General features: G+C 38.1%; 2 protein-coding genes across 2 annotated transcripts in view; both read left to right on the plus strand.

Moving 5' to 3' along the window:
* The first annotated feature begins 150 nt into the window (after nt 1-150).
* On the plus strand, nt 151-8,587 carry LOC132164898 (protein LIKE COV 2-like). Its single transcript, XM_059575410.1, has 7 exons — nt 151-363; nt 2,972-3,024; nt 3,121-3,230; nt 3,941-4,108; nt 6,833-6,930; nt 7,325-7,451; nt 8,126-8,587. The coding sequence occupies exons 1-7, from the start codon at nt 256-258 to the stop codon at nt 8,224-8,226; spliced, it is 765 nt and encodes a 254-aa protein (XP_059431393.1). The 5' UTR covers nt 151-255; the 3' UTR covers nt 8,227-8,587.
* A 2,365-nt stretch (nt 8,588-10,952) lies between these two features.
* The window catches only part of LOC132164897 (uncharacterized), a 13,640-nt gene continuing 9,609 nt past the window's right edge, over nt 10,953-14,983 (plus strand). Inside the window, exon 1 of the mRNA XM_059575409.1 lies at nt 10,953-11,595. Within this exon, the coding sequence (XP_059431392.1) occupies nt 11,084-11,595 (512 nt within the window). The 5' untranslated portion in view covers nt 10,953-11,083. The remainder of the gene's footprint in view (nt 11,596-14,983) is intronic.

A 14,983-nucleotide genomic window follows, 5' to 3' on the forward strand; every position in this document is an offset into this window, starting at 1 on the left:
TAAAAAAAAAAAAAAAAAATTCACATTCCACGTGGCATTGCTTACGGTGCAATTTGCCATTACAGCAACCATCATCAAATAAAAGTTTCTTGCTTAAATTCCAAGTAAGCATTTGCATTGCTTGGTTTTTTCAGTCCCCATCATCTTAATCGATCACATTAATTTCTCTCTCTCACTCTCTCACACACAAACAGACAAACACACTAAGGGCGAAATATCAGGGAAGAAGCAGGGCAGGTCAACAAGTCCCTCAAAATGGCGGAAGAGAAGGAATCGACGTCGATACCGCTGAGTCAAGCTGAAAATGGAGGCGAAGATCCAGCCAAGTCTCCACCTGGCTCCCCCAACTCCTCCACTCGTAAGGTCCGCCTTTTCTCCAATCTCCACCGTCCAAATACTTTGTTTCACTTCCAGCTTTACACGGATCTACTGGATCCTGGCTCTGCAAACAATTTTACGTTCTTTGTAACTTCCTAAAGATTGGATTCACAGTAAACAAAAGCAAAAAAAAAGACTAAAGCTTAAGGTTACTGTTTAGTTGTATAAGCATGGTATTTCGGAGATTTGAGTGTTAATGATGAGTTATTGAAGTACTAGTGGTTTTTTCTTTGATTAGCAGCTTGGAATAGTCGAATAGATATGGGTTTTTGTTTACATGACAGAATGGCTGAGGCAAATATAGTAATTTTGAGGGTTGTTCAAGAATACGGGTAGAATTAGTGTGATTGCTATAAAAACAAAAGTATGGAAGAGGGAGGTAGTTCTTGCAACAAAGTTGAAAAAAAAAATGTATAGAAAAAGCACGAAAAAATAGAACTTGAGAGGCTTGCACAAACTATCACTACTGTGGATTTTGAAAAAAAAAAAAAAAACTATGTGAATGTATGCAAAGCATGCTACCAGGCCAGGCATTGTGTTGGCACTAATGTCCAAGCCTTCCAATTTTTCCTTTATTAATCATTCAAAAGATCATGGAAAGAACACGTCACTCATAATTTAGGCCTGACATTTTAAAGCAGCTAACCTGTTGTCATTCTACAATAGTTGCAAGATATTTTTTTTTCTTGATAAGTAAATTGCAAGATAATTTTTGAAAAAAGAGTAGATGAAATTGCAGGACTTACAACTTACATCAAGTAGAAACGGAGAGAGACAGGAAAGAGAGGTGTCTTAGAGTGGTTGACGTTATAAAACTTCAAATTTGAAAGAAATATTTAGTAGATGGATGGTATCCACAAGTGGAGGAGAATTTCAAAGAGCAGTTTCAATTGAACGGTCTTTACCATTTATAGCTTTTCAAGAGGTGGTGTTGATAGAGAAATATACAAAGTGGAGCTAGAGGACATCACATAATTTAGACGAGAAAGCTTTTCACCAGCAACACATGTATATCACAAATGAATGAGCAGGGAACCTTCTTTCAAATTCTTAATGATCTTCTGTCTTTTGGGTCCTCATGGATCATTATTTCGCATAAAATGGTATCCTCTTCTCTTGTTGCAAAGCCACTATCTAAGTGAATCCCACTTGGTTATATAGAATTTTGGATGATCTCTTGATCTTCTAGAGTGATTATGTAAAGTAAGTATTATCAAGCAGCAGCATGCAAGGATAGACTCTTTCAACTCAATAATAGCAAGTAGCAACCACAAATGACGGATCAAATGTGTATTCCAATAATTGGAATAACTTTAGGAACCTATTGCAGAAGGATGCCTTTGACATTTGTTTGTCTCTCCCCCTAGTTAGCCTCAAAATCTACCTCAAACTCAAGAGGTATGCGGTACGGTTTAAGAATATTACTTGGATCACCCTATTTCCACCATTGAGTAAGAAATGACCTAGTTCAAATCTGGTCTTGTACCAATTAGGATATTTGCATGTAAAACATGTCCCTTGTTGTCTCCCTTAAGCATATTGGTGTTTTTGTGCTGGAAATTTTTTGAATTTATGTTGTCATATTTGAATAGTTTTTGTTTTGTTGATGTAAAAAATGAACATACCAGGTTTTTCTAAACATGTGAGGTATGAGGTGGATCTAAAGTGCGGTTTTGGCATGATGTTTGGTGTGGAGAATAGCCTTTGAAGTTCTCATTTATGAAATTATTCACAATTGTTTGTGGTAAGGATGCGTGGGTGGCGGATCATATGCAATTTTGGAATGGAAACATTTATTGGAATATTTTCTTTATAAGACCTGTGCATGATTGGGAGATGGAAGTGGTCTCTAGTTTCTCTAAGTTGTATTCTCAAAGAGTATGGCATGAAAGTGAGGATAAAATATGATGGATTTCTTACGAAAGGATTCAAGTTAAAGTCTTACTATAAGTTGTTATCTACTTCAACAAGTTCTCCTTTCCTTGGCAGAATATTTGGAAAATTAAGGCTCCCTCCAGAGTGGCGTTCTTTGTGTGGACGGTCGTTTTAGGGAAAATCTTAACTTTGGATAATTTACGAAAGATGAATGTTATTGTGGTGAAGTGGTGCTGTATGTGTAAGGAAGGTGGGGAGTCTATTGATCATCTTCTCCTCCATTGTGAAGTTGCAACAGAAAAGTGGAGTGCACCTTTTCAGTTGTTTGGTGTTGCTTGGGTTATGCCTTGAAGCGTGAGTGAGTTGGAGGGGATAATTTGGAAACTGTACTGCATTGAAAATATGGAGGTCGGCTCCTTTGTGTTTAATGTGGTGTCTTTGGAAAGAACGGAATGCAAGGGGTTTTGAAGATTGTGAGCATGGATTACTAGAGCTAAATAAGATGATGTTACAATCCCTTTATACATGAAAGCAGCATGTAATAGTTTGCCTGTTTCTATTTCTTATGAGTTTTTTTATATGTGTTCTTCTTTTTCTATACTTGAGGGGTTCTCTTGTATATTTAATGTGTACTAGGGTTGCGCCCCTTTGCACTTTTAATGAATTTACATTACTTATAGAAAAAACTTCTGATTGCTTGTTCCATTCACTTGTTCAGGCTTGCTGTTTTGTTCTTCAGAGTTGGGTCTCAAAGAAATTTATGACTGGATGGTAAGAAGCTCAGCTGTTGGTTTGCTCTTGATGTTCTGATTGGTTATCAATTTCTTATCTCCGAGCCTAATGTTGCTGTGAATTGTGACATTACAGTGTAGTTCTGTTCCCGGTTGCATTTACATTTTTCGTTACATGGTGGTTTATTCAATTTGTTGATGGTTTCTTCAGTCCAATATATGCCCAGCTTGGCATTGACATATTTGGTAAGTTTTGGATTTACAATTTGTGATGAATGCTGCCTTTTAAGAAGTATGGGAACATATACTGCTAAACTTCAGCATTATTTAAATAATTGTTGACTTTGTAAATGCATGCTAAATTAGATATTCTCTTTGTACATGATTGAGGAAGCTCAGCTGAACATAATTCAAAATTGTTTTAGAAAAATGTAAGGAAGAAATCTAGGTTACTCAACATTGTTTATCTGTTGCACAAGGAAGTTTTGAATTTCCCTTACCCTTGTAGTTGTAGTCTCCCAATTTTATGAGCTACCTTTTGGATTATGAAAACCAGGTGTTCGGTGTGGTGGGAACCTGAACTTGTCTAGAATGTGACAAGGTTTGGTTGGAATTCGAAGTTGTTAAGGAACCTTGGTGGTTGTGGGCATTAGTGAATTTAATGATGATGTGGATTCCATTGACCCCCATTTTGCTGGTTGCTTAGCATGGCTTGACTGGACTATAATTCCTTGACCATGTCTCAAAAGATATTTACTCTTATGATAGTGTATTTACTATGACGTCATATTCATTTATAGATGTAAAAATGTGCTGCGTCATATGATGACATTTTTCTGCTTCACCCAGTTTTTATTTAACTAATTGTTATCATTCTCTTGGTGATTATTCTTCATACTGCCTTTGTATTCAACATCTTTGATTATGTGTCTCAAGACACTTGGTTTGTGATGCAGGACTTGGGTTTATCACATCTTTACTTTTCGTATTCTTTGTTGGCGTTTTTGTTTCTTCTTGGATTGGTGGCACTGTTTTCTCACTTGGAGAATGGTTTATAAAGCGGATGCCATTTATTAGACATATATACTCGGCCTCCAAACAAATTAGTGCTGCAATTTCTCCAGGTAATACATAATTTTATTTGTATTCTTATTTGCTTTCTTACTAAATATATCTAGTTGGATAAGGGGAATTGAAATGCTCAGACATTATTCCTTGGGAGAGTCATTGGACCACTCGTGCTTTGTTTAGCTAGGGATGTCACATCAGGCCATTGTATTAATTTGTTGTTGATAGTTATGTTATAAAATATCTCAGGCTTTTCTGTGGAGTCTAGGCCACTAATATGGACTTGTCAAGTGGCACCCTTCAGTGGAACATTAACTTTATACGCTTTGCCCATGATTGGGAAGTGGAAATTTTGGCCTCTTTTTATTATCTGTTGTATTCTTTCAAAGGAAGGAGAGGTGGAGTGGACAAACTTTGGTGGATTCCGTCTCACAAAGGGATCTTTGATGTTAGATCTCTTTATAAGATCCTAGCACACAAAGACATTCCCTCTTTTCCTTGGGAGAGTATTTGGCAGACCAAGGCTCCCTCAAAAGTGGCTTTCTTTGCTTGGTCGGCGGCTTTGGGGAAAATTCTTATTATGGACAATCTCAGGAAAGGACAAGTTATCGTGGTCAATCGGTGTTGTCTATGCAAGTTGAATGGAGAATTTGTCAATCATTTTCTCCATTGTGAGGTCGCTTGTTCCTTATGGAACGCTATCTTTAGTTGCTTTGGTCTTTCTTGGGTTATGCCTATCAGTGTGGAGGATTTGTTCGCATGTTGGTGGTTGGGGGGTAACTCTCGAAGTGCGGTTGTTTGGAAGATGGTGCCGCTATGCATTATTGGGTGTCTATGGAGGGAAATAAATGATAGGAGCTTCGAGAATCTAGAGAGGACCTTAGAGGAGCTCAAGTCCTTTTTCTTTTTTTTCCCTCTTTACTTGGACAACTGCTTATTTAGCTCCTTTAATTATTAGTTTTTCAGATTTTCTTGTTCTCTCTTCTCTTTCTTTCTAAGCGTTCTCTTGTATACTCTCTGTGTACTAGGGTTGCACCCCTCTGCGCTTTTTATATATACAATATTACTTATCAAAAAAGTTATATTATAAAAAAATAGAATACTTTCTTTGTTATTCATTGGCATGCAATCACAATGTGTAACTTGGTTAGGTGATCATACTACAGGAACTATTGCACTTGATATGTAAACATTAGATTCACAGTACCTAGGAGTTTATTCAGCATTTTGCTATGACTGTTTGCATATGAATATGCAACCTAAATTGGTTAAATTCTGAATTGCTGAAATTTTTGGAATTCTAAAAAAAAGAAGAATATTAGAAACAAGAAAAGTGTAGAGGGCTTGAGGAGGGTCTTTGCACGGGGCCCAAATGATGACACCTTGGGCTGAACGGATAGAAAGGGCAAACAAGACTGAGATGGAGTAGAGTCTGGATACCCCAATGACAACATCATGGGAAATGTAAGTGCAATCGGAGGAAATGTGAAAACACTTGTAACCTTTGTGAATGAGGCTATAGCCAAGAAGGACACACTGAAGAGAGAGCTTGGAGTTTGTGCGAATTATAAGGTCATAAGTTTGGCTAATAAGCACAGCCAAAGACTCGCAAAAGTGAATAACCAAGGATGGTGTGAAAAAGCTTTTCATATGGAGAGGAAATTTTAATTAGTGGTGTGGGAAGACGATCGATAAGGTAGCAAGCTGTTTGAAAAGCCTCGTCCCAAAACCGAAGTGGAACATTAGCATGGAAAAGTAAGGCAAGATCCGTTTCTACAATGTGGCAGTGTTTGCATTCAATGACACCATTTTATTGGTGAGTGTGGGAGCATGAATGACAATGACAAATGCCAATGGATTGAAGAATTTTGTGAGAGAGCGGTACTCCCCATCCCAATCGGAGTGCATAGTTTTAATTTTGTGATTAAAATATCTCTTAACATATTTTTGAAATTGAAGAAAAAACGGTAGAAACATCACTTTTGCGAGTCATAGGAAATAGCCATGTGTATTTGCTAAAAGCATAAAAAAAAATGTCACAATATTTATTACCAAACTGAGAACAAATAGGGGAAGGACCCCAAACATCAATGTAAATGAACTCTAAAGGAGTTGTTACATGTGGAAGACCAAGAAAATGCTAATTATTTACTCTTAGAGCTAAGACACGCTTGGCACGACGGTGCCGTTTTATTTGCCAACATTGGGAGACCAAACTTAGACCGACTCTAGAAGCAACACAAAATGCTGGGTGCCCTGAGCGAGAATGCCACTGTGCAAGTCTTTCATTGAGTAGAGGAGATGTTAAAGTATTGATTAAATAATTACATTTACCAATTTCACACAATTTAAATTAAAATTTAACATGTTGGACCTCACCTATTAAAAGAGAGTTTGAATCCACAGATAAAGGAGAGTGTTAGAATATAAATTAAATGATTACATGTGCCTCTTCCTATCAACTTAAGCTTTTCGGATAACCACTTATATATGTTTCTTAAACTTCTATGATGATGTGATTGAATCTTCCATAATTTTTTTTGCTAGTATGTATGCTGAATGCTAACATACATGCCTGAAATTGCTTTCCTCTTAATAGTATGGCTGGTGAGTTAAATGCATTATGTATGTTAGCTTCCACCTACTACTTGAATGGTAGTATGGAAGCTAGTTTTATTTTGGCCCTAAATTTTGATATTTTGATCAATTTTATTAGCCAGATTATGGCAACTCTATAAAACATGCTTTAACCTGGCATGATGCCATTACCTTCTCTGCAGACCAAAATACCACGGCATTCAAAGAGGTAGCAATTATCCGTCACCCACGTGTTGGTGAATATGCCTTTGGTTTTATCACATCAACTGTCACTCTTCAGGTACTCCTTGTACTATTCCTTTTTATCTTTCAAAACTTATCCCAGGAAACCAAAATTTTCTTGATAGTGTTGAACCTTAATGCTTGAGTCACTTTCAGAGAAATTATTGGTTCTTTTGTTTACTATTATTATATTGTAAGCTGTTTTCCATTCAGTTTATTTGACCAAACCGAAAATTATACTAAAGAAGTCTACATGACAGGTCACTCTGATTTAAGATTTTCTCATTTTGAAAGGAAATAGATTCTGATCTAAGGTTTCTAATGTCCACCTCTTTTTATTTATGTTCAAATGTGAAGGTAACTGATTGACATGGGGTTTTTGTTGTATTAGCCTGCTTATTGTGTTTTACAAATTACACATCTTTTTTTTGTTGGTTTGTTTTTAAACCCAGAGAGATAACGAAGATGAAGAGTTATGTAGTGTTTTTGTCCCAACAAACCATCTCTACATTGGCGACATATTTCTAGTTAACTCCGAAGAGATCATTAGACCAAATCTTTCTATCCGAGAAGGCATAGGTACGTCTTCTATTTTTACTATAGCTATGCCTACTTTTTTGCTTTAATCACTGCATATGTTAAGGAATCAATGTACTTTTTACAGCTTCTCATTTGTGACAGTGTATCTTGGTCCTTTTCCTCTTTATTCTTGAAGGATGATTTTTATATTAATCACATTTTATTACATATGTTAACTACATAAAACTTTATAAGTACATGTGATTGGGTTGGATGCAAATCAATATTCTAGAACTCCAAGGCGTAGCACACCTGGCCTGAGGCACACTTCAAGAAGCCGATGTCACTCATTTGACTCTTCCTCTACCCTCTCCTTGTGTCCACTCACTTGTTGGAACAAAAAAAGATAGGAAGACAAATCAATTGTCTGGAAACAAATCCCATACTAGATTTTATTATATTTGGCAAGATTTTTCTTTCCCCGTTTTTGTGCTTGTGGGTCATGAGTGCTATCTTTTGCGCAAACCACCAGTCTGAGCATGTCTGTAATCATTAGCATTAATTAAACATGTAAGACACCCTTCTAGTTATATTACCACTCTACCTGTCCCTCTGAAATCCTGTTCAGAGAGTGGTTAAGTAGGTTGCACACACACACATATATATATTTGCTCTTAAGCTTTCAATATAGACCTCTATCTGTTTTTCCTTACATTTTTTGGGCAATACTACAGAGATCATTGTTTCTGGGGGTATGACAATGCCGCAAACTATTTCTCCTCTGCAAAGGGTTGCTAGACAGAATGAGAGAATCCCATTGAACAGAATAGCCTAATGACATCAAAGAAGAGGCATGGTGCCTGGCAACATTGTAATTACACATTCACATTCCAGAACTGTAGGCTCATTGCAGCAGGCTTTAGGATGAACTCTTTTCTTATGTCCACTTTCTTTTGTATTTCTTTTTTATCAAAACTTTGATTTGTAGTTCTAAGTCAGTTTTGGTGTCTGGAGGGAAGAGGGCGGGGGGGCAACTGCTTATCTTCATTGTTGTATTTGTATACTATGATCATATTGTCTGTTCTATTACATCATTGGTCCCAAAAGAGGAAAAAAAATAAAATGCTGGAGACATTTGATGTTTGATGCCTTTTAATAAACTGGCATTAATGCCTCGAGTTGTTTTTTTGACATAATGCCTTGAGTTGTTAGCTGTGTTGTAATGTGCTTCCCACTCTCTGGAACTGATTGCCTTTGGGATTGTTTAGATAATCGTAATAGGGTTGCAGAAAAGTATTTGTTTTCTTAAAAACAAAATAAAAATAAAAAAGGAAAAGAGAAAACATGTTTGACCCTAATGAACCACCCAGCTTACTCTTTTTTTTTTACATGTCCGCATAAGAGGGAGGAGGAGATTTGAACTAGTGACTTCTGCTTTATTAGGTGTGATTCCCAGCTTACTTTTTATTTTTATTTTTATTTTTTTATGAGTGGAATTGGAAAATTCTCTATTAGGTTTCTCTTGTTTCGATGCAAGGCGTTTTTCAAAAAATTATATTTTCTATTTTTCGGTATTGAAAAATGATTTTCAAGTCCAAAGCAAAATTGCCACAAGAAGAAACCTAGCCCCTCTCCCAATGCCACCACTTTTTTTGAGCAGTTTTTGGTTGGTTTTAGTTGCAGGAGAAAATATTTTTCGCATCATCCAAACCATGAAATAAGTTTTCAATATGAGTAATGCTAAATATATTTTCCATGTTTCTCTTGTGTTCATCCAAAACTCGCGTGACTATTAAAATCTTATAGTAATCTATCATAAATTTAATGATGATTTTAAAGTAAAACATCAGTTTTGGAGAAATATAAAAGGGCTATAAAGATGAAGTATGGCATTAATCTTTTAGTATTATAGTTTTGAGGGTGAAAACTAATTGCATTAACGAGAACTTGAACTCGTTGTACAAAGTCCTGTAGGACAGTTTTACATGTATTTCTATGTATTGTTGCATTAACAGAGAATAGTTTGTTTTGTTTTTGTATTTATAGATGCTCTGGTCCGTATTATGATGTATGGGTGAAGGAGAAGAAGAATAAGAGGAAAAGAAAAGAAAAGAATACAATGGTAAATAGCATTTTAACTTAGATTAATGTTACTTTTTTTACTGTATTTATTTTTTATATTATAGTAGTAGATGACACTTTTTCTCTTTTTTTTTTTTTTAACGGAAATATGAGAATCCTATTGATTAAAGATCACGAGCATAAAGCATAATGTTCTGCAAAAATCATAGTCACATGCTACCTGATAACCGCTAACCGATTTGATAGTTGGTTATTAAAAATTGCTAACTGACTAGGACGGTTGCGGTTAACGGTTTTAGGGGTTTTTTTTAGCCATCTTTTTGGGCTAAAATTTATATGGCCATGTTTTTTTCATTCGTTTTTGGAACATTTTGGCCTTAAACCCTTAAAATAAGATAAAAGTAGTAAATTAAAGGCCCAAAATACTTAAAAAGCCCAAAAGCCCATTTTAAAAAAAAAACCATTATAACCGCGCAGTTATTGGATTGAATAACCGCTAACAGTCGATTATAAAATAACCGATAACCGCCTAGGCGGTTGCTGTTATTAAAAACCAATAACTGCCCAAGTCGGTTGCGGTTACAGTTATAGCCAATCGACAGCTTTAACCGTTTGAACACCCCTACCACATGCTATGAGGTTACAAAGTCATAGATACAAACAAAAATTCTTATAATCAGGTGCTATCTATGACTTCAATTTTTCGTTAACTCATGTACAAATACAGTTAAAAACACCTTCGAGTAGACTAGATCTAAGACAAGAGTAGCCAAATTTCTCAACAAAATTTATTTAAACCGGTCGTGAGACATAACCACTCACACCTAATTATCTAGGCCGTGACAAAAAATTCATCACACCTAATTATTCCTCCTCACTCATGAAGGAAAATTTAGAGAAAAGAAACCTCTTATTCAAAAAAAAAAAAAAACAAATAAACAACTAGCAAATAGCAGCGGCCGGAGATAAGATGAACGGCAGTAGAGATGACACATTAAGATCATTACTAATTAATTAATTTAGGGGTGCTACAATTTATAAGTGTTCTAAACTTCATAATATGTAACCTTGGTTCTCTTAGACTTAAGGGGTAACAAACTTGGTTTTTACAGGCTTGGCACTTGACATCTTAAGCCACCTTAGAAGTGGTTCAACCACTCTCAACAGGTTAGTGGACCACCCCTCAACTTCTATTATTATTATTTTTTTTAAACCAACTTCTGTTATTATTTTTATTATTGAAACCAAATAATAAAAAAGTTCTATTATTTGTTATTGATAATGTTTATTATTCTCCTAAAAAATAATTAAACCAAACTTTAATTAGGAAAAAAAGAAAAGGGTTCAAGTTCGGGTCAGGACGTCCCGCCCAAATCCGCTCACTTTCTTTGGGCTTCAACTCTGGTGTCCTTTCCTCAGAGGGACAGCGTCTTTTGACAAAATTACATCCGAGTCCATTTCCCAGATCATAGTAGATAAGCTTAAGCCCAAGCGCTCCCAAAACCCTAGAAATATCCAAAGGGAAAAAAAATCCCAATCGGTTCACAAATTCGCACCGTTTTATCCCTTCACACACTCTGCAAATCTAGGGTTTCGATTAGGAGGAACCCATGGACTTCGACGCTTACGAGTACTTGGAGAAGACGGTGGAGGAGAACGACGACAGAGACTCGAAGAGGAAGAGCAAGAGCAAGGAGGGCACCGAGAGGAGCTACAGGAAGCGAGACGTGGATGAGGACGATCCCGCTCTGGCCGACGGCGACGACCGCAAGAGCAAGAGGTCCAGAGCCGACGACGAGAACGGCGGCGACAAGCGCGATCGCGACCGCGACCGAGAGCGGTCCAGTCATCGCGATAAGGATCGGCATCACAGAGACCCGGAGAGAGAAAAGGATCGCGAGCGAGAGCGTAGTAGTAGAGATAAGGATAAGGAGAGGGAGAGAGAGAGAAGGGAGAGAGATAAGGAGAGGGAGAGAAGGGAGAAAGAGAAGGAGAAAGAGAGGGAGAGGGAGAGAGAAAGGGAGAAAAGGGAGAGAGACGAGAAGGAAAGGTCTCGGAGAAGCCAGAGCCGGTCGGACCGGGACCGAGAGAGGGACAGAGACTTAGAGATGAGAGAGAGCAGGTAACTTTATTCTTTCTCTTTTAAATCTATTTCGGTTTTTGTTGTTGCGGTTTGTCTAATTTGGTTGGTGATTTTAGAAAAAAAATTGAATTTAATGCACAAATTTGTAGAATGCCAACTTGGGTCTTGTGTTCGTATTTGGGTTCTAGTTATGGAATCATACAGTTAAAAGTATAATTGATATGTGCCTATTAGCTTTGGAGTGTAAGCTTTTTTGTTTCGAACTGGTCATTTCTTGTTGTTCGGTTTGCCAATCCGTGTACATTATTGGTTAGCCAAGTTGTTATTTTGTTACATAATGAGATACATAGAAGCGGGCTATTACTTACCCAAAATGAGAAGAGAAAAGAAAGAAAGGAAGAAAGAGAGGTGTTTAGGATTTGAATTTTTTGGTTTAGCAGCACTTTTAAGGATGCTGCTCCATATGTGTTTAATTATTCTGGTGCTTGTGTACCATGATTTAGAGTTTCTATAGTTTGCACATATTGGTTGACATATTTCTGTTTTTATACCTTTTGGAAGACAAACCAAGCACTTATTTCTTTGCATGTTTCAGCTTAACTTCACAAAACTCTTGTATAGGTCATGGCCAAATTAAAGGGATTTTCCATGATATGTTGTTGACGATCAATCTATGAGCCAACTGTCAAATTCATTTATTTTTTAGTGTTGTCTATCCATTTCCTTGTTAATTTTTATGTTCGTACTTATGTTATGCATTCCTTTTTTGTTTATTGAGGGGATCAGGCAGGGGCATGATAAAAGCATACCTATTTGTGTACTTTTAAGTTTCACTTTTCTGGGGATTAATAGAGTCAGTATTTCTCACATTCTAATTCTACAATATAGAAGTGAAGTGTGTATGGATCAGATTTGTTTGGATTTGTCTCACTTAAAATAATCTTTAAAATAATACAACTTTAGGGGTATGCAGTTCCGCTCTTAGGATAGCCAACAGCCTGATGTCAATTAGGTTGCACAAGCATTATTAGCAACTTGATATAATAAAGAGTTTGAGCCTTGTCCTTAAGGGGTAGCTTAATTAGCTAGGAACTACTCCTCATGAAACGGAGGTCACTAGTTCAAAATTTTCATTTCCTATGGGACAAAAAAATTCTTTTATATAAAAAAAAGTGTTTCAGCCTTACTGTTTAAGATTAAAAGTTTGAATTAGCATCTAGTTAGTTTGCGGACGGACTTTGTTGCAATGGGCTGGCACCCCCCCCCCCCCCCCCCCCCTTTGTTTTTTTCTCTTGTTGATGCCTATATGGTCTGGTTGTGCTGGGTTGGACTTCTGCATTCTTTCACATATAAAGCTAGGCAAGACTGTGAGACACTGTACAATCCAGAGGTTTGGGTCAAGTTTCACTCTTCCCTTGTATTTTTTTACATTTTTAAACATTGCGGTAGAGTCGCATATTTTTTCCAGTAGCCTCTCTGTTGTCCCATTGTTTGAGATAATTGAAGTTGATTGCTATGTGACACCCATGTGACCAAATGTGTAATCAAAATCAATCGCCTTGTCATGATGAAAGCCTCTTAAAATGTTTTCTTTAATGCTTGATATGATGACTGAATTTACAAAATAACACAAACAGAAATATGTAGAACAATGGAATATCAACTAATATACAGCAGCCAGTGATGGCAACCTTAGATATTGCATAACACAAACAGAAATACAGAACAATGGAATATCAACTAATATACAGCAGCCGATAGTGATAGCAACCTAGATATTGCTAAACCTTTGCCTTCAACCCTAAGCCCTTTTCAACCAGCATTTCTTCAAGGTTAGGTTTGTAGTCCTCTTTCTTCTCTCTCTTTCTACGGTGATGCGGCAAAAGGTCTCCGTTAGGGGTTCTAATTCGCCTCGAAGCGCTTAGATCTTGGTTCTTTCTGCCTCGGTTTGGCTTGGTTCTTCGAAATAGTTCGGTGTTGTTCGATTAGTTAGTGGTGACGAGGGGCTCTTTGTGCTTATGTCTTAGTGGTGTCCTTCATCGAGGCTTGTCGGGTGAGGCTGTCATGGAGCGGCGTTTCTCCGTGGAAGCCAAATCTTTCTTCTTTACGGCGGAGGAAGGTAAGTCTATGATTTGTCTGGGGGAAAGGAGGAAGGACTTTGTAGGGTTCCTTCTTCTGGGTTTTCAATGTTCTGCTTGGTTGGTGGCTACGATAGAAGAAGCAGTGAGGTCTCTGGGTAAGGCAGATTTTGTTAAATCTTATCGAGAGGATGCAAAGGTTTTGATGGTTTGTGGGGAAGGCCGGCTAGTTTCTGGAAGCGGCCCTCTATGCAGAGGGCGGCCGGAAATGGATTAATTGGCTCCTTGAGGGCAGTGAAGGAAGGGGCTGGTGGGTGAGTTGCGACAGCTGGTGGTGTTTCTTGATGTGAAATTTGAGTCGCTATCGCCTGAAGATTCTTCTCTGGACCTGGCGGGGCAACATAATGGGGGCATTCTTACTTTTAGCCGATCTTTCACGGATGTGCTTTGTTGGGTGGCTAGTGATGTTGAGAAGCCTGTTGGGTTAGAGCCGCCGCCCGCGACTCTTGATACGCTTCTGATGTTGGCGAATGAAAGTAAGGAGGTGAGAACGGCAGTAAACTGTTTCGACTACGAGTTAGGGTCTTTTGGTTCATTGGCGGCTGTAGCTAGCGCTACAGTGAAAAAGAAGAAAGTGATGAAGGGCATTTTCGTCATTCGCTGGCTGAAGATGATTCTAGGGCATTTTCAGTTCGAGGTGGACCGGGTCAAAGACTGGTTGGGTCATTCTGCTGGGTTGGCTTTAAAGCCCAAAGGCTTTAGCTGCAGGAAGTTTTTCTTTAAGCCCAATCAGGTAAGACCTCTTATTCTAGATCTGGATTCAGAACCTGTTTTTGGGTCATTGTCGGGGTCTGTAGTGGGTCAAGGGGATGTCTCGACGGAGAGAGGTCTCGCCTCTGCGGTGGATCTGAGTTGCTGGTGTTAGCTACGATGACTCTAGAGGTTTTCGATGGCTTCTCCGACGAACCCAGTGATGGTATTGCCTCTACGGTGGAGGGTTCGACTAGTCTTCAGCCTTTGGTGAGTATGGAGGGTTCGACTAGTCTTTAGCCTGCGGTGGTTTTTGTATCTTTGGTGGTGGGAAAAGCTTCTGGCAAGATTGATTGTAAGCATTCTTCGGCGAAGGGCTTGCTCAGGCAGGGTTTTTAGGCCGAGATTCGTTTCTCTAGCTTCGCTTGGGGGGAAGGAGGCATCTTTGTCGACACTGGCTGTGAAGGAAGATTCTGCTGCTTCCTCTGGGGTGGCAGTTTCTCCAGAGTTGTCTGGTGGTTCTTCCTTTGGGGCGGCTGAGCTGGCGGGGATTAATCTCCATGACACTTCCTAGTCGTTGGAGAATTTGATGGTGACTT

This window comes from Corylus avellana, chromosome ca11, assembly GCF_901000735.1.
Source record: "Corylus avellana chromosome ca11, CavTom2PMs-1.0".
Classification (NCBI taxonomy): domain Eukaryota; kingdom Viridiplantae; phylum Streptophyta; class Magnoliopsida; order Fagales; family Betulaceae; genus Corylus; species Corylus avellana.